Source organism: Mastomys coucha, unplaced genomic scaffold (assembly GCF_008632895.1).
Source record: "Mastomys coucha isolate ucsf_1 unplaced genomic scaffold, UCSF_Mcou_1 pScaffold12, whole genome shotgun sequence".
In the NCBI taxonomy this organism is placed as follows: Eukaryota; Metazoa; Chordata; class Mammalia; order Rodentia; family Muridae; genus Mastomys; species Mastomys coucha.
Window position 1 is genome coordinate 71184135 of NW_022196894.1, and position 18806 is coordinate 71202940.

Below are 18806 nucleotides of genomic sequence, written 5' to 3' on the forward strand. Positions count from 1 at the left end.
TGAGTATTGCCATAAACATTCTAAGTTTCTAAATAAAGCAAAACACTTACTGCTGAATAGATCTGTAATTTTTCTTTCTGAAATGATTTTTTGAACACTTAAGCCTCCTAAATTATAAACAAAGACCAAGTACTATACCGGTTTTTTGAAAAAAAAAAAAAAAAACAAACCTTGAATTGAAATTTAATATTTTGAAAGGAATAGCTTGAGCAATCCATCCTTCCTAGCTGTGCTTTCTCTTTGCCCTTTGTCTTTGCTTTAGGACAGTCTTCATGAATCCCCACAGCCCTTTTGAATGGACACCAAGAGGGCTGAGTGATGGAAATTGGGAAGACTTTCATGTGTTCATTATAACGGTGAGATACTACTGTTCTCCCTAGATGTTCCAGAGTCAACGCTCACATTCACATCATCAGGGAAAAATCTGCATTCACCAGGCAGCACTTGGCCAAGAGCCAGCTGTTTGTGTAGTGTCCCACACTACAACTAGTACAACTGTCCTTCATTCCTCATGTAAATTCATGCTGAAATTCTTACTAAAATTCAAGAAAGCAATTCACTACCTAGTATAGGAAACAACAGACTTTAAAATGTGGATTGGAAACAATGGATTCTTAGAGGGAATTTCTGATGATCTAGTAGTTAAATTCTGTTTCTGAGATCTGAATCTTTTATTGAAATGAACTACCATTTACTGCGGCAATCTGCAACTTAAAGTTCAATCATTCTTAGTGAGAATTTCCTACACAATGTTTCTGATGCATTGACAAAATATTTGATCCCTATCTTTGAGTCAAAATGTAAGTATTTACTTGTTTTATAGCTAACAAATGAATACTATAAAAAACTATGAAAACAATTTATTTTAAAATTAAATGCATGGGGCAGGGGCTTTGAATAGTCGAACAATTGCCAAACATACATAAGTTCATGACTTTGATCACATAACTACCAAAAAATATTGAATATATAATTATAATATATTATATTGAATGTATACCTATTTCAAAATGTGGTACATTAAAAGAAGATTCAGTAATTTTCATGTATATAACATATATGTGTGATTATTATTTTATTGACAATTTAAAAACATGTTTTATATTTTTAATAATTTGACTTTTAATTGAGGTTTTAGAACTTCTAAAAGGAATATACTGCAATATATTTTAATGAATGAAATGTATTCACTCAAATATGTTAGAAATGAAAGTTTCTTAATCTCTGTGAGTTTAAAAACATATTAGCATCAATGTGAACAGATACTATGCTAAAATATGATACTTAAAGCTAGCCATACAGTAGTTTAATATTACCTCCTTATGAAGCAGAACAGAAATACTGAACTCCATTGGAGTTTAAACTAAAAAATAAATTAAATGTGGGATAATAAAGATGGGATAATTAAATCTCAGCTCCTAAAAATTCTATATCTAAGTAATTGTATATTCCAATATAGCTAAAGTATTTATTATAACTCCCAGATATATACATGAATCTCAGCTGGGATATTGCTGGGCTCAAAAAGCAGAAAGCACTACTGTGATTCTGTTCTGCTTAGAATTACTTAAAAAGTAACCATTAAAAACTTGTGGCAATTGATCTATACCTTGTATTTGCTGGCTTGCATGTCCATAGACTCCATGGCTTATGGTATGCAACTTTCTTCATATACATCCTTTGATACTTACAGATATTTAATGAAGTAAAAAGGAAGCTTCAGGATAATTACTTTTTAATTATACAGAACAATTGTGGTAGTAATTATACACAAATGACAGCAAAAATGATATAAAAAGGTCATTCCTAAAGCTCTCCTGTGTTACTCAGCCTCTTTAAATTCATAACAGATGTTTAAATTTTTTGTATTCTATAATGTATCTAATCCTACCAATAAGCAAAAAGAGCAATGACTCATTTTGGAGGGAAAAGAGGGCATTAACATTTGAGACTAAGAGGATTCTATCTCCTGAGGAAAAGTAATTTAGTAAATGTGATCCCGGTGGTGTTGAAAGTTAACTCTTTATGGCCTCGAAGTATGGACCAATCACTAACACACGACAATCTTTTATTCCTTATCCATATGTTAAAGAATCCATATAAATGGCATATCACTCATCTGCAGAAATAAAACAAGCTGTGTGGGATGATCAATTAGAAAGAGACATCTGATATCAACAGTCATAAGGTGTGAGGACACTGGCAAGGGAAAGTGTGTCTACCACAATGTCTTCATGTTTGAGGTGAGATTAGTCATGGTAGAACATTGTCAATGGTGCATATTAGGATAGATAAGCATTCACTCTAACAAATTGCATTTACAACTGTATGCTCTGTTAGGCCTGCAGCATAGTTAGTTCAGCTTATTTCTTTAAAGCACATGTTGAAATTCACAACATAAAATTAAGCAGCCAGATAAAATTTTATATGTATGTTTTTTAAATTATTGTAATAATTATCCACAGTTATTGTTGAGACTTAGCACTGAATCATGTGATTTGAAAGATAATAAGCCTCTTATGTAATACTTTAGGGGAAAAAAAAACTATACAAAACTGTGATGCTGCATTGCCCAAACATTAGTAAAATGATGGTCTAAAATACTACCATTTCTATCATGTATTTTCTAAAATCAATGACCTAGACATAAATATCTGTATAATCTTTATATTCCAAAGTTCTCTTGACTTATAGAAATGGCTCATGTCAGACAAAATGTGTCTGTTCTTCATTGAGCAGTCTTTAGAAAGCTGGGTATATTTTTTCATGTGCATCCCTGTACAGTTAACAAAAGAGTGACAGCAATTTTCTCCCTCCTCCTCCCCCCAACCAAAATATAACTTCACTTTGATCAAAGACTTCCATTTGACAGATAAATGCCTGGTACTGAGTTGTGATTCAATATTTCTTCAATGCTGGCTAGGAACACAGGTCATATGCTCTTGACAAACAAATATTTCTCCTTACTGTGATCAAACCAACCTGAGAGACTGCCACTCCTTTCTGAGCTGTTGTGAGAGCTGGTGGTGCTGAAATCCTGTGACTGGTTGTGTGGCATTCTATTAGACAATCCCTCAGCCAATCGGTAGTCAGGGATGTAAAGTAAGGCTAAGGGTTAAAGGGCAGAGGTCATAGTGGCATCATGTGATTAGTTCACAGCACAAGCCCATGCAGAACATGCAGTTAGCAACTCAGAAGCAGATGTGGGAGAGCAGAGGAATGTTTGATCTGTCCTTTCCTAATGGAAGTAGAGATGGATTGCTGATTATATTGGAAAAAATGCTAAAAGAATGAAACCATTGGTGTTGGTGTGTGATGGTGGATTCAGCAGTGGTAGGGTCAGTGGGAGTGATCACTTAAGGTGCTGGATACATACATGCCAAGAGATTATTTTACTTTAGGTAGTAAGCCTTGTAATGGATCACTAAATTGAACACTGAACAATAAATACAAATTTCTATCTCATGCATAAATGATGTGAAAAACAATTTCTCAAGACACAAGGAATGACTCACCATTGTTCCCCTTATTCTGTTCAGGTAGAGAATAACCAAATCCCATGAGGTCTGTTTTTTGTTGAACTGAGCTTTTCCACTGTGGATCAGGAAGATCAACTGCCAGTTCATGGATGCTGTTGGAATGCAGGATCTGGGTAGTGGCATATGGGGTGGCCTGTGTTATTTGGCTGGAACTGTTGTAAGTGGTTTTGGTAGTGAAGTCAATGCTGCTATAAATGGCTCCATCTGAGAGCATGGTTGCTGTTTTATCCCCTTGGCCTGGAACTGGAGGCAGCACATCTGCAGGGAACATAGGGAAATGAAACTATTTAATGATGCCCAGGAACCCAAAACTATCAGGACTGAAGATGAAAAATAAATGTGTCACACTGCCCGTCTGCATTGCAGCAGAGATGGGTTTCATGAGCCAATGAAGGGGAGATGATAAACAACCATTGTCAGACCATCAACCCCAGTGACAGGCAGGCTCGACACAAGTCCTTCATGTCTCACTGCTTACTACAACCCTTCCCAATTTTTTTTGAGCATGAATTGGAAATTTGAGATGTTTCACTACTGAAAAACATACTTGGTTATTCCTTTGGTTTTAAAAGCAAAGAAACTGCTAGCATTTTTACAGAAGTGTTGCTAAAAGTGAATCTGCAAATTACATATGAAAACTTCTCTTTCCACTTTCGTGCAAAAGGCACAAAGCACAACTGTGGTACAGTTACAATAAAAATGCTCCATAATTACGCTTCCCTCACTATGCAATAGCATTTCTCCTGAAGATTTAACTTGCAATTTATTTTGGTTGATTTCACAGTGTTGAAAATGGAGAATAACTGATAGTGAACTTCTTTTTTGTGGACAACAAAGGAAAAATTTCATGAATAAGTTCTTTTCACAATACAGAGGATGTAACATAAGGAAAAAAATCTTGGTGATCAATGGGTTTAATTTATGCTACCAGCTCTGAGAGTCAGAGAATTCTACTTTCACATTGTACAACAATAAAAGAAAAAGTAAACTTTAGGGATAACAATGGATACCAATCAGCTCATATTTCGTTTGGGAGTGTGAACTATCTTTACATGATGGCTTATAAATCAGATCTGCCACCTCTCTCCTGAGTTTATTTTCTTCTTTCAAAAAATTATAGAATTGGTGAATCAGCTAACACTGGTTTTAGTCTTTTAGAAATAATATCAATCTGATTATAATGCCCCCCATAACACACACTCTATGAACTTTGCACTCCAAATTGATGACCTCAAACCAATTGACTTGTTCATTCTACAAAAAATTTCAACTTTCTTAAAATCCAGACTTGTGATTCTCAATGTTATATGAAATATTCATATGGAATTATTTTTGCTTTTTAAATTTACTATAGTTAGATAATTTGTCTTCATAATAGAAAAATTACAATCTATTTTTGAATCAAACAACTTGAGTTTAGAAAGGTTCTGAGTTTAGAACTCCAATATGTATACAATGAAGTGATTTTACTTTACTGAAGTAATGATCTTAAATGAAGACCAGTGTGATAGTCAGTTATGGTCAACATTATAACATTTCATTTCATTTTATAAGCAAGTAAAATTTATTTTTCAGATTTCAGAATTGTACACTTTCTTATCCTTCTAGATTTTAGCTATAAGCTAATTAATATTACTATCCTTTTACTCTTAAAATCTTCAGGTTTGGTAATATTAGTGGAAATATTCTGATCATGAGTTTTCATATTTGTTTTTCTGCTTTCTCAACACTGCCATCCACTTAGGAGCCTTGGTTGACTGTTTCATCCGCACAGGCCTAATCTCCGATATCTTAAACTTAAACGCCTCTGATGTCTTCGACTTAGATTATAGGACAGTTTATTTGTAGACTCTTGAAATATTTTTTTTGGTGTCCAGAGGATTAAAAAAGGAGAACAACTAATAAAAATCATAACCTTATATAATATTCCTCTGTAACCACCTTGATTTCACATGACCTCTCTTTCCCTGGAATGTTAAATTGTAGTCAGTTCACAAGTGCAAGTGCATCTACACTGGTGATTTTGGAGCCGCATCTTGTCTTCAAATATTATTTGATCACTATCATATTTCCAAGAATAAGTAAAATTATATCCTAATGTTGAAATATTGGAATACTATTTATGAATATTTATATGTGGAAGTGAGTCTAATGCTGTCAGATGGTTTGGATCTGTATGTCAGCAATTCTTCTAACAGGCTGTATCTAAATGGACATCACTATAGTGACTTAGCACTTGCCATTTTTAAAATTTTTTTCCCAGTTCCCCAAAACTCCTCCTTAATGTATCCTTCTGCAAGGCTCTTGTTGATAGTGTGTTTTGAAGTCTATGAATTGAAGAACTACTGCCCTGCAGCTTGGATTTATAATGCACCATAGAACACCTTGGTTGTACTTGTATTTATAAATTTATATTGGTTTGCCCCATCATTTGTGTGAAGGACCCTGTTCTTCACTGAGTCTTTGGTTGCCTGTAAAAATATTCCCTTGGGTTTTATGACTTCTAACCCATCATTCCCCATCAAATGGCGGGAAGTAAGAAAACACATGTTAATGAAATGGTCAAAGAAAGTTGCATTTTTGTCTTGATAAAAGGTAGAAGTATTTGCTAGTAGTTTATCCTATTACTTGAATTATGCTTTTCATTATATTTAAATATGTACTAGAATCCCAATATTATGGAGAAATGTTAGTGTCTCTTGTAATTCTTGTATATGCCTATGATTATATAGACATACATCCCATGTCATAGTCAACTTGGATTAAATGGCATAGTGTAGATAAAATATTCAAGGCTTTAAAATTAGACCTTGCAGACTTTTACCATCGACATATAAACTTATTATTTTGAACAAACTTTAACTTCTTAACACTTAAACTATAAATATTATAATTTGTTTTAAAACTTTGTAAAAGATACAAATTATTAAGCATGAATAATATCATATGTTGTTTTTCCTACATAAGAAGTAAATACTTGAAAATGACTATCACCCTGAAAAGAATACAGAAAAACCTGCCAACTTTTTTTATTGACCCCAATGTGAACATTTCACTTCTCAAAAATGAGATGGCAATAAGAACAAAATTGACACATCTGCATGTATACACTTTGGTTAAATTGGAATAAGATATCCAAAAGTTAATATAGCTTATCTAACAAACTCAGAATATTCTTTATACGTGTATTTATTGAACATAGAATGTTATGGTGCTTGGATACAAACACAACTGAAAAAGGGAGCTATTCTTGGATGGGTATTGGAAACTGACTAATTTTTACAAGAATAATTTTTGTGGAACAGCAGAGAGGACATAGTGGGGAGAAAATATTTGTATTTGTTTAATCACAGATATTTCCTGTGTAGTTCACACAGAGTTTGAAGCTGACCAATCAATCATACAGCTTCCTTTCCTTTGTCACTTGTGATTCACTGATACCTGTTATCATGCTGGTGACATTCCTTGCTCTATGCCATGCACTTGCTGTATTGATCACACTAAACAGAGATGGAGCAAATGCCTAGACCTCGATACTCATCCATCAACTCTCCTTATAGAGTTATCTTATATACCTTTCTTTGAAGAAGACATGTTTTGGGGAAAGTAATAGCTATTTACATTAGAACATGTTTACAGCATAATTAAACCCACAGAGATAATAGTAGTATGCAAACTTATTAGCAACTACTAATAGCAGGAAGCATTAGCAGCTATTCAATGTAATCACACCTTTTTATTATTTATTAATTAATTTATTACTATTGGGAGCTATTTTTCTATTTTTATCAGATATTTTCTTTATTTACATTTCTAATGATATCCCTTTTCCCAGTTTCCTCTCCGAAAAAACAAAACAAAATAAAAAAACAAAACAAACAAACAAACAAACCTATTCCCCCCCCCCCTGCTCACCAACCTACCCTCTCCAGCTTCCTGGCCCTGGCAACCCCCTACACTGGGGCATTGAACCTTCACAGGACTATTGATGACTGACTAGGCCATCCTCTGCTACTTATGCAGCTGGAGTCATGAGTCCCACCATGTGTTCTCTTTGGTTGGTGGTTTAGTCCCTTAGGAGGAACATCAATGTGATCACACCTTTTATTTGTAATATCAGTTACTAACCACAGAACTTCAGAAGTCTCGTTCTGAATAAGTTTTATTCACTTAGCTATCTACTCTTCATACATATAGCATATGATAGTAATCATATCAAACTTTATTCTCCATGAAGTGATACTTGATAAAGCATACTGACTAGGACTTAGTAAGGAAAACATGTAGAAAAACACTGAAATTCCTAGTTTCTAGTTTTAGTGATGATGTGCTAATATTTGAAAAGTGAATGCTCAGTCAATATTTTTCTTCTCAATTATTAATGATTTCCTTAAGACCGTAATTTTACTTAAATTAATATACAATTAAGTAGACAAGTTGTCTACTTAAGTAGTTAGCACATTATAGTACTATGGCTATATGTCTTTATTGCCTTAATTACATAAGAAGATACTGTTTAAAATAAATTTTAATAATGTGCATATGTGGTGTATATGTGTGTAAAAGCATGTGTGAGTGCAGGAGTGGGTCCAGGAAAAGATGCTTAATCCCCTGGAGCTGGAGTTACAAGTCATTTAAAGCTGATTAATGTGAATCCTGGTAACCATGCTTAGGTCTTCTGACCATAATATCCTCTTTGACACTAAGCCACCCACCCAGTCCCACAAGGTAATTTCAAATTTCCTTTTGCTCCCTGGGGCCCACACAGTTGAAGAAGAGAACTGATATCTGCAAGCTTCCCTCTAGCTTTCCCTTGTGTGTATGTGACTGCATATTTGTTTACCTACAAACAAAACAAAAATGTAATAGAAATGTTTAGAAGAAAAGATAAAATAAAATAAAAATTCCAGAACACCAAACTAAAAGTATACATCCCAGATTACATATAATATTGTTTTGAAGTATACAACTTACCTCCACGCCCAAAATTTCCAATTTCATTTGGACCACTATTGCTATTGTTCACTGGCAAACTCGTGGCTGGCCATGAATCAGCAAGCCATGGATAATTGGGATCGCCAGCATTTAGAAGACCTGGACGACTGAAACAGAAATGAAATGAAGATTAGCTTGTGGGGCTTAGTGAGAGATTTTGACATCATCCTTACAGGCTAAAAAGGGTAGGAGATATAAGATTTTAATTGACTTCAAATTAAATTGCAAGTGCTCTTAAGAACTAAATAACTTTAGTAGTTCATTAAAGCTATACATAGATCTTCTCTGTCAGTGGGACTAAAGAGGCCTTGTCTGAGATTCTGCCCACATAAAAAGGAAATCAATTGTCCATCCTAGAACTGGTGGGAAATAGGAAACAGAGTAGGATCTCAAGACCAAATTTTCTGGTAAGACAACATCTCAAGAGTACAGTTCCTCTGAGTAGTGGCTGCGTACTTGCCATGCCCAGAGAATTGAACCTGTTTTCTCTATGCTGTTACCATTACTCAGAACCCTCCCACTTGATCGGAGGTGGATAGCTTGAGGGAAATTAATGAACATTTCTTAGACTTTTCTACCCATAGCACATTTCCATATTTTCCTCAATAAAAAGTTTTAAAAAAAGGCTTGTTACGGATTTTTTAAGGCAGTAAAAGATCCAGTTATGAGACTCAACACGTTAGCATAGTCTATGAAGAAAACATCTTTCCTATCACATTTAATGAGGAGTTTTATTATTTAATGTAAAGATGGGATTCTGATTCCTTTCCACAGTATTAACATATTTACAAAGAAAGAGATCATCTAAAATTGTTGTACTTTTTTTTTTTTTTTGATAGACCCCTTCTGGTATAATCCCTAAGAGAAACATGTGTTTCTATGGAAACTGCAATAAGAAGATTCAATTGCTTCTTGCTATATCCGCTAGCTCTCATTAGACTTAATCTCTTTTTGCTAAAATATTGATTAAATGGGAGATTGGAAGTTATTACCAGAGCCTAATTACAATCTCCATATTGGCAAAGGGAAAATAGATGAGGATATATGGGTTTGTTATCAGCTTTTATCAATTTCAATTGAGTATCCAAAGTTGTGGAATCCAGTCCTATCAATCTACAGCCTATTCATCATCCATGAATCATTTACTTTGTGATCGATTATGTGTAATTGTTCACTCACAGCAATTTAGTGAGAGCCAATAAGGAGTCTTAAACAACAGCAACTTCATTTGCTAATGTCTAATTAATGCAATAAACATCCTGCTAACAAATGAACACATTCCTTGTGATATTTACTACTAATTTCTTCAGGGGCATCTGGGAGATATGAAACATCTGGACTTGATTCCTCTAAAGTGCACAACAGATAGACCATTAAACCTTGTGGTAAGCCATTTAATTCCTCCTAGAATTCTCAGACTTATAAGTGATCGTTTATTACAATAATAGCTTCTCACTACAGAATTTCCCCAGTACTGATTAAAAATAATAATAAAAAGAAACTCCTTAGCATACCTCCCATTGCTCATTAGTCCTCCATCTCCTCTTTGAAATGTTACTGTAATAAAAGAAAGACATACACATATAGTTAGTATTAATCACCACGAATAACAGCTACCTATTGGGCCTCAGTTTAGAGATGAAGACTTCGAATTACAATACAGTAAAATTAATTGAATTATATAGGTAAAAACAAACCACAGCTTGGCACAGGACAAAGTCATCACTTACTCCTAACTTAATAGACTTTTTCAAGTTTCTTTAAACAGAATCAACAGCGAGAGTGGCAGTTTGTGTTTAGATGTGAAAACTGGAACAAGTGGTATATATGTCATCTTGCTATAAAGGATGTTATAGCACTACTGTGGAATTATCAAGTGTAAAAATTTATTGATAACAAGAAAATAGTGTATTGGAAAGAACAGTACAAAAATACACATTGAAGAGAACTAGCATTGATCTACGTGGCAATATACTTCTAATAAAAATACAGAAACTGTTGATTGCATGCATCACCCCTTCACAGATAACTTCAGGCATACTTACAAGCATTATGCATTGAATGGTGCTAATTACAGTAGACATAAACTGCTATTAATATGTAATAGTTGATACTGAACAAGTTTCAGCTATGTGTTAATATCTCAAGTTTTCTATCATACTAAGTAGATTATTGGACACAAAAGCAGCAAGGAACATCTAGTTGAATCGTAGTCATGATTGCCATGATTCTTTACGCTCCAATGAATGGCTTCCACTTCCCAAGGCAGGGACAGGAAAGTAGCCCAAAGCACTGACCAAAGCATTTGAGTATCAGTTCAACTCCATCATACCTTTTACAAAGTCATCTTTTAGATAAAATGTATTTGAGCATCACTGTGATTTGTACTTAAGGGATATACTTAAGCAGCTGAAAGTATATAAGGCCAAGTCTACTCAGTGATAACTACTCTTTCTGCAACAGGAGTGAATAAACAAGCACAGTGGAGTTACCTGTACACATGGTTTCAAGTTTATTTCTAACAAATTGTGTCAATAAATTATAAAATAGATTTTTATGTAAAATATATTTTCTATTTAAAAGTCTCTTGTAGGAAGAATTGTTAGGATCTTGCAATTTGGATCCAAATCTTTACAGATCAGCTAAAGTGATCATAGGGAATGATGGTCAAAAATGAACACATACCGGTGTCTTCAGATGATACCAACTATATGGTCTATGATTTGTCTGGTGACAAATATGAAAATAATTCACTATTTAAAGAATTTGCTTATTTTAAATGAGGTACATTTTCCCAATGTACAGACAGCTTTTAATTTGAAAGTATTCTATGACTCATCATTTGCTCAAGCTTCAGACAGCAAGTCTGACCACTCCTGAATTTTTGCAATTTCCTAGGATTGCGCAGCACTCTCTTCTGGATGGTCATCAAGTAGGTAATATTATCTCTTAAAATACCATCTTCAGGAAATAAAACCTTAATTATAGGAGTCTATCATACTTCAATACTGACATGTGGCTCCCAGAAATGTCTTGTAGGCCCCACATATACTGCCTTCTCGGCTTTTAGGAAGCTCTCTCAAATGTGCTATGAAACAATCGACACATAACTTTTATATCTGTCCATAACTACTTACAGACAGTTCCTTTAAGAAAATGATACTGATTATCACTCCACTTAGGGGCTTAAGATTTGATATCAGCAGTGCAACTCTACAATATCATGCCCATTTGTAATTAAATATTAACATAAAATAATTAAGAAGTGATCGTGCAAGTATTAGATCAACTAAGTAGCACACACACATCTATGTGAGTGCATGCATTTTACTAGCTATGTGGTTTACAACAGAATGCTAAGTGTTAAAATGGAGTTAAGATGATGCTGTATCAAGTGAGACTTAATGCTTCCCTTGACATTTGTAACTCATATATCAAGTTTGAAGAAGAGGACTATATAAGTTACTCTTTCTCTGAGATGAATGCTTTTCCAAATTATCACAGCTAATGAACCAAATTCTTACCCTCACCTAATGTCTGTGCCACCCTCCAAGCAGAACCATTGTTCATTGAAACAGTTGGTGAATGACTTTATGAATAGACCATCTTAATACCTACACCATTTCTTAAATGAATGTAACCTGTTCTCTGTGGGCTGAGAATGAAGTCACTCACTCAAGTCAAATCGCTTTGACAATAGCAGGAAGTCTGTTTCCAAAAACTGAGCCTACAATTCATTTCTTGGTGCAGCAGAACTATCAACTCTCAGCTTAGCTACGATGGAGGTAAAATCCTTTGGTGATGTGAGGGCCATTGAAGTACAGCCTTATTACAATGAAACCCAATGTCTAAAAATTGTTCTTATTTTGGGCTTGTACCACAGTAAGAGCCACGATTTTAAACTCTACTAAATACAAAACAAACAAAAAGACTTTATATATTCATGTTCATTTAAGAAAATACTAGTAGTGATGTATTATTTTTAAGTATACAGCTAATATATTTGGAGTTACTTAAAATTTATATTGAGAAAAATGTATTTTCACTATTGCTGTCAACGAGCATCTACAAAAGACTGTTAAATTGATTGTTGTTTTATATCAAACAACTTTTATAATACTTATTTTCATTGTTACAATATTTTATAAATTTTAAGGAATATGACAAAAAAGATATTGTAGGTATTGAGGGGGGGTCTATGGGATGAGCAGTGGTACAAAAGGGGAACAAGAATGTGATTCAATTCTATTTAATTAAAATATGTTTTTAACAAATTCAGATAATTTGAAATCATGTAACTTTTCTCATCATAATGCAATAAAAGTTTAAAAAAAAAAACTAATCCCCAACAAGAGTCCATCTCTCAGGGAGAGTAGAGGGGGTTAACAAACCAGGTCCTGTATCAGGAGGGAGGACTGCCCTCGTGTAAAGGAGACCGAAGAAGGTCTTAGGCCTGGCTTTGTGCTCTGGTCATTAGATACCTTGAACATCTTTCCCTCTTGCAGTCCAGTATTCCTCCTCAGGAGAATTTACGACTGAATATGACCTTCTGGAAAAACCTCTAACCATTCTGCAGTGGTCATCCCATGGTAGAATATACATCTTTTTCTTGGAATCTGAGACAGACAGTTACAGCAACCACAGTGTCTCAACAACCATCTCTAGTGATAAAAATAGTAATTTTTAAACACTCATGTGCAAAAAAAAAAGAAAAAGAAAAAGAAAAAAAAAAGATGATGCTGTATCATCATCAGTATGCCAGAAGGCAGTGTTTGGTGGGCTACACTTCTAAAACTGATGCTATGTGACGTCTAAAATATATACCAGAAAATAGGTAGTTCTGCTTAATGAAGAGGCTCTTTCTTCCCATCCAAACTTTGTGATAATGAGAGAACTAAATATATGACAAAAAGGGTTAAACAGACTAAAGATGCTAAAATTAGACAATTGCAAAATTTCCATAAAGTACAAATAATTATGATTTAATACCCAAAACCTAAACAGAAAGATTCCATTCTTTAGAGCTAATAGGCAGTTATTGAATGCTATAGTATGCTTTATTTTTACTACTAGGGAACTAAATATAAGTATGACAGGATTTGGTTTTTAAAATGATTCATACTCTATATTCAAATGGAACATTTTCTCTTTGTATCTCAATCACCATTCAAAATCTTATTAAAATGGCTCTAGACACAGCAAGCTGCCAAAGATTCTATGAAGATATGCATCTCTATTTTTGTATAACAATTACAAAAAAAATTATAGGACACTATATAATTATTTATGTAACTTAAAATGACCCTCTCACACACAATTTGGTAGACATGAGACTTCTATTTTGTATTTTTCTGTCAAAAAAATGGAGATGCAGATATACGTGCACACACACACACACACACACACACACACACGCACACACACACACCTCTTTTCACACTAGCATTAACAACTTGTCTTTTTGAGGAAGTAGATAACCTTATCCTTGTATAGGACAGTCTGTAGACCAGTCTGGTCCTTGCTCCAACATCAGCCTGGCTCTTCCTCCAGAGTGATGGTATTAGGTATTTATCCTTAGCTGGATTTTTTTTTTTAAATGAAGGGAGAAAGTGGACAATATATTTTCTCTTACTAGGTGCTCCAATTTGAATATAGAACAAATCTAACAACAGAATCAAAGCAAATGACAAATTATGAACAAATTAGAACCCTTACAGTAGAAATTGTATACAATCTTTCAATAGCATTTTGAAAAGTCATGCAGAGAGAATAAAAGAAAATAATGTCATAGCCAATAGAGAGCTACTTTGAGGCAGTTCTCACTTCAAAGAAATATTTGCCTTGTTGTGGAAAGAGCCTGGGACCAGCAAGGAGGATGCCTGGCAAACTCCGAACTGCTGCTTCTGTAAGCACGGGGCCAGTCACTTTGTGTTTATCAGAGATAACTTTGAAAGGACCATGACTGAGAATCAGGAGTTTCTGCTAGCATCTCAACATAGGAACTTCCAGGAAGCAACCTAGAGAAGCTTCAGATGTGAACATCTAAAATATTTTACAATAGCATTAAATATTTGAACTTATTTTTTTTTTAAATGTAAAAGTCAGGAGGAAAAGACTTTTTCCAAGTTTGTGTCATATGCAGAGCAATTCTCCGCTTCTAATGTCACAAAGCAGAATTAATCCTCCTAGTATGCCTGCTAGAACTGGAGGGAAAAGGGAGGAAATGTAGCTCTGAAGTAAATTGACATTTTGAGGCAAAGAAGCTTCTAGAGCGCCTATCTCTACTGGGTCACATTTTCCTCCTCCAAATGGAAACTTTAATGTTGTAGCCAAGCCTTCCTCCCCTTCCTGATAATATGAATGCATTAATCCTTTCTAATAAGCATTAACGAAGCTAGTAATCAGACTATAAAAACTCCATCAAGTCATTGAGCGGCAGCATAGCTCTGTCAAATAATTTCTATTTTGCCAACAGTTCTAAAATCCATCATAGAGTATGTGCTGTGTTATAATGTCCTCCATCATGTTAAATTGTTGATGTGTACGAAGCTTTCATAAATACTAACCTTATAGATAATAGTCATATAACATAGCATACCTCTTTAAAAGTGAACAGAGACTATCTTTCATTAAAATTTGATTACTCTAATAATTATAAATTTAAAGAAATTAGGTGCTGGAATGATTGCTCAGTGGTTAAGAGCACTGGCTACTCTTCCAGAGGTACCCAGTTTAATTTCCAGCAACCACATAGCATCCCACAATTGTCTATAGTTCCACTACCAGGAGATTTCATACCCACTTCAGCCTCCACAGGAGCTCAGCATGCACATGGAATCCACACATATACACACAGTCAAAACACTCGTTCACATAATATAAATAAATTAATTAAAAATTTTAAATAAAGGAATGAAACGTGAATCAACGAGATTCTGGTAATATTTAGAAACACTATTGAGTTATATGTGTACATATATTATATTTCAAACTAATTCTCATGGAAGTATGTAGGTTTTTTTTTCAAAATTTAAGTGTTAACTATTTTGGCTACAAAAACTATTATAATTTTGACCCTATGTCCACTTTGTATTAAAAGCTCATTTAATATTTTCCTTATAAATCTCTGACTTTCTAGCATCTAAAGTTGTGAATTCTTCTTGCAATTGGAATCCTCTGACAAAAGGACCAGGAGATTGCCTTCCTCTGGGAAAATGGACGTAAATGTGACTATGTGCTCTATAGTTCATGAAAAGCTACTACACATATAACATGAGATACAATGACCTATTGAACAACAATTTTCACGTTTAAGCTTAAATTACATATAGACCCATGTGCAAAATGGTGCTGTTCATTTGTATCTGAGAATTTAAATATGAGAAGACAATAATTGCAAAGAAGAAAGACTAAAAAATGATGTTCAGTCTTGCCCTGAAAATCTCCTACTTTTGTCTGTGCACAGTAGCAAAACATGTTTAGACCAGATTTTCCTTGAAGATGAGTTGAATGCATTATTTTGTACTTATTATTGATATTTGCTTATGAAATAAAGGTTTAATCCATTAGCACATTCTCGTAAGTAAGGTAAATTCACTGGTACCCAAAGAAGTAACAGAGTTCTTCATTCGTTTTTTTTTTTCTCCTTTCAAATTTCATCAATACTACTTTTATAACAACAACAGCAACAATAATAAACCAAGTTTTTGAGAAGATGTAATGAGATACAGTGAGGGATTTGCCAGTATATTGTGAGTGGAAGGTATCCTATCATATTTTGTGTCTCACACTGCAAGCTATTTCTGTGCCTCCAGTAATTATTTCTTACTCTCTCTAGTAGCTATGGTTCCAGCTGTATATGAAGCAGAGGATGGCCTTGTTAGGCATCAGTTGGAAGAGAGGCCCTTGATGCTCTGAAGGCTCTATGTGATGCCCCAGTATAGGGAAATAAGGGGGCAGGGAGGTAGGAGTGGGTGGGTGAGTGTTTGAACACCCTCATAGGAGGGGAAGGGGCTATGGGGGAGGGAGTTCTAGGAGATGACTGGGAAAGGGGATAACATTTGAAATGTAAATTAATTGTAAATATTTTCAAATTGGAATTTGAAATTATCCAGTAAAAGAAAGGAATAGATTTAGGACAAAGGTGTAGGAAAAAGAAAAGATGCTTTTGTCAAACTTGACAACTCTACAGTCCTATTTCTTGTCCATTTAGCTTTATTCAAAGTCTGTGATGACCAACAAAGAGATTATATCAAACTACTAACTATATTTTAAATGAAATTTAAAAAGCATGATTATGTTATATAATGATCTAAATCTGGCTCTGAATTGACTTGATTTTTTTGGAATGTGTAATTCCCATCATAAGCTAATAGAAATTACACAGACCTAAACCTGAGAGATTATAGGAGCAGCAACAGATATTGATGAAACGGTAGAAACTTCAGAAATATTATCCTGATATTGAAATTATATTGCTTTGGTTTTATCTGACCTTGTATTCATAATGGTAAAATAACACATTTCCAAGATAATTTTAGATGAAAAGAAGTATAAAAAAGACTAACATCACACATTTACTCCATAGTTATTATAAAACATGTTCAAAAAGTTAATTTATCACTATTCTGTCCTTTTAGAACAGATCATCCACTCATTCATGGAAACCATAGCTACAAACGGTTGAGAATATGTGCATAACTCTTCATTCCTATTTAAAACCTCAAATTGTTTAGAGTCTATAAAGACAAAAAAATAAAAATCCAAAAAAATTAGAAGATCGGACACTAGTAAAGAAAATATGGAGACACTATCACAAGCCAGATGGAAAATGCTGCTTTCCAGGGACTTGGCAAATTTTCATCTAGGAGCGAGCAGCAATTGTTAGAAGGCAGATGACAAGGATAAAGGACATCTATCCTCAGAGTCAGCCATCTATCAATTAAGTATTAAAGTTTTTGAAAGGCTTCTCTCAGCTTGGCCTTCTTCCAAATATCTGAAGGGCAGAGCCCATTCTGAGTTAGCAGTCCTTCTCCAAGCTCCCGGACATCCATCACAATGAGTCATGACAGTACAAAATGGACAACTATTGTCAAGCTCAAAGACCAACAGATATTTTCAAGTTAAGTGCATAGGCTTTGCAACGGACTGCTGTGAGAGATAGGAAGACATGTCCATCTGATGTAATTGTCCTGAAAGTGGAGACTGTATGCCTTGAGAGCTATTGTACTAATTGGAAGTGAGCAACTGAAGAAGGATGGAGGTTTCAAAGGCACTGTTCTGCAAGTGGATATATTAGAACTTTTGATTATGGTGACTTTCACACTCTGTCTGCTACTATCATCACTAAGTCAATTGAAGGAAGAAGCCTCAAATTGTCCTTGAGTGAAAAATCTGGCCTACCTTATGTTTTGTGTGATTGATATGAACATATCACAGAAAGGCACATAGCTTAGTGTCTGATGAAACAAGTGGAATGATAGACAATATCAGAAGGCATGAAGGCAAAGGGCTGGGCTCTAAAATAGGCATTGAAATACTATTGAAGAGCAAGACTTTGTCCCCAGTACTTGTTACTGAATGCCCCTTTAAGGGAAGGATCTCTAATTGGTACAGTGATTGAACACTTGGATGACAAAAAGTAAAGAAGCAGGCAGCTTTGACAATTGTGAAGGGATAATGGGAAACTTCTTGTCAGTGGATATGATATGCTTTTTAAAGACCTGATAATCAAGTAATACATTGCATTTTCATATGCTATAGACATATAAGAACCATGTTGTAGTTAAGTCACTATATTTCATGTTGTAACATAATAAGCAAGACAACCGAGTATTATTTTTTCCATATTTTCCTGTTAAGATGTTGTATTCAATTTTCCATTTCTAGCATAAGTGTTTTAATAACTGATTTTCATTGAAAATTTACCAGGTGTTAGAATAGTAAACCTAATTAATGTCTCAAAATATTTCAGGTTCATAAGATAAAATTAAAATTCTCCCGAGAAATTCTATAGAGTATGTGCAACTGAGGGTTACTAGCCTTTTATTGGTGCTATGGAAAGTAATTAAAACTAACTGCCATCTAAACTGTAGTAGAATATAGCTTCAATACTTACTTATTCTTTCAGCCACTGACAGTAACTTTCATCTCACCCACTTCTAGACTCTCTCTCTCTCTCTTTCTGTACCAACACCCAACCCATCTATCTTTCTGTCTCATTTGAAGATGTTTAATGTGCAACATCCAATATCCTCAAAGTTCTTTTGCATT

The 18806-nt window shown here is 34.3% G+C and overlaps 1 protein-coding gene across 15 annotated transcripts in view; it reads right to left on the bottom strand.

The window, feature by feature from the left end:
• Robo2 (roundabout guidance receptor 2) overlaps nt 1–18806 on the bottom strand; it is a 1164975-nt gene that overhangs the window by 39926 nt on the left and 1106243 nt on the right. For 9 of the 15 annotated variants that reach the window (XM_031364257.1, XM_031364250.1, XM_031364260.1 and 6 more), the window contains 3 exons: nt 10049–10091; nt 8514–8641; nt 3516–3797 (listed from right to left, as the gene is read on the bottom strand). In XM_031364257.1, the coding sequence (XP_031220117.1) occupies nt 3516–3797; nt 8514–8641; nt 10049–10091 (453 nt within the window). Of the gene's footprint in view, nt 1–2982; nt 3109–3515; nt 3798–8513; nt 8642–10048; nt 10092–18806 lie in introns of all 15 variants that reach the window. The other 6 variants (XM_031364255.1, XM_031364248.1, XM_031364247.1 and 3 more) reach the window with 1 other exon arrangement.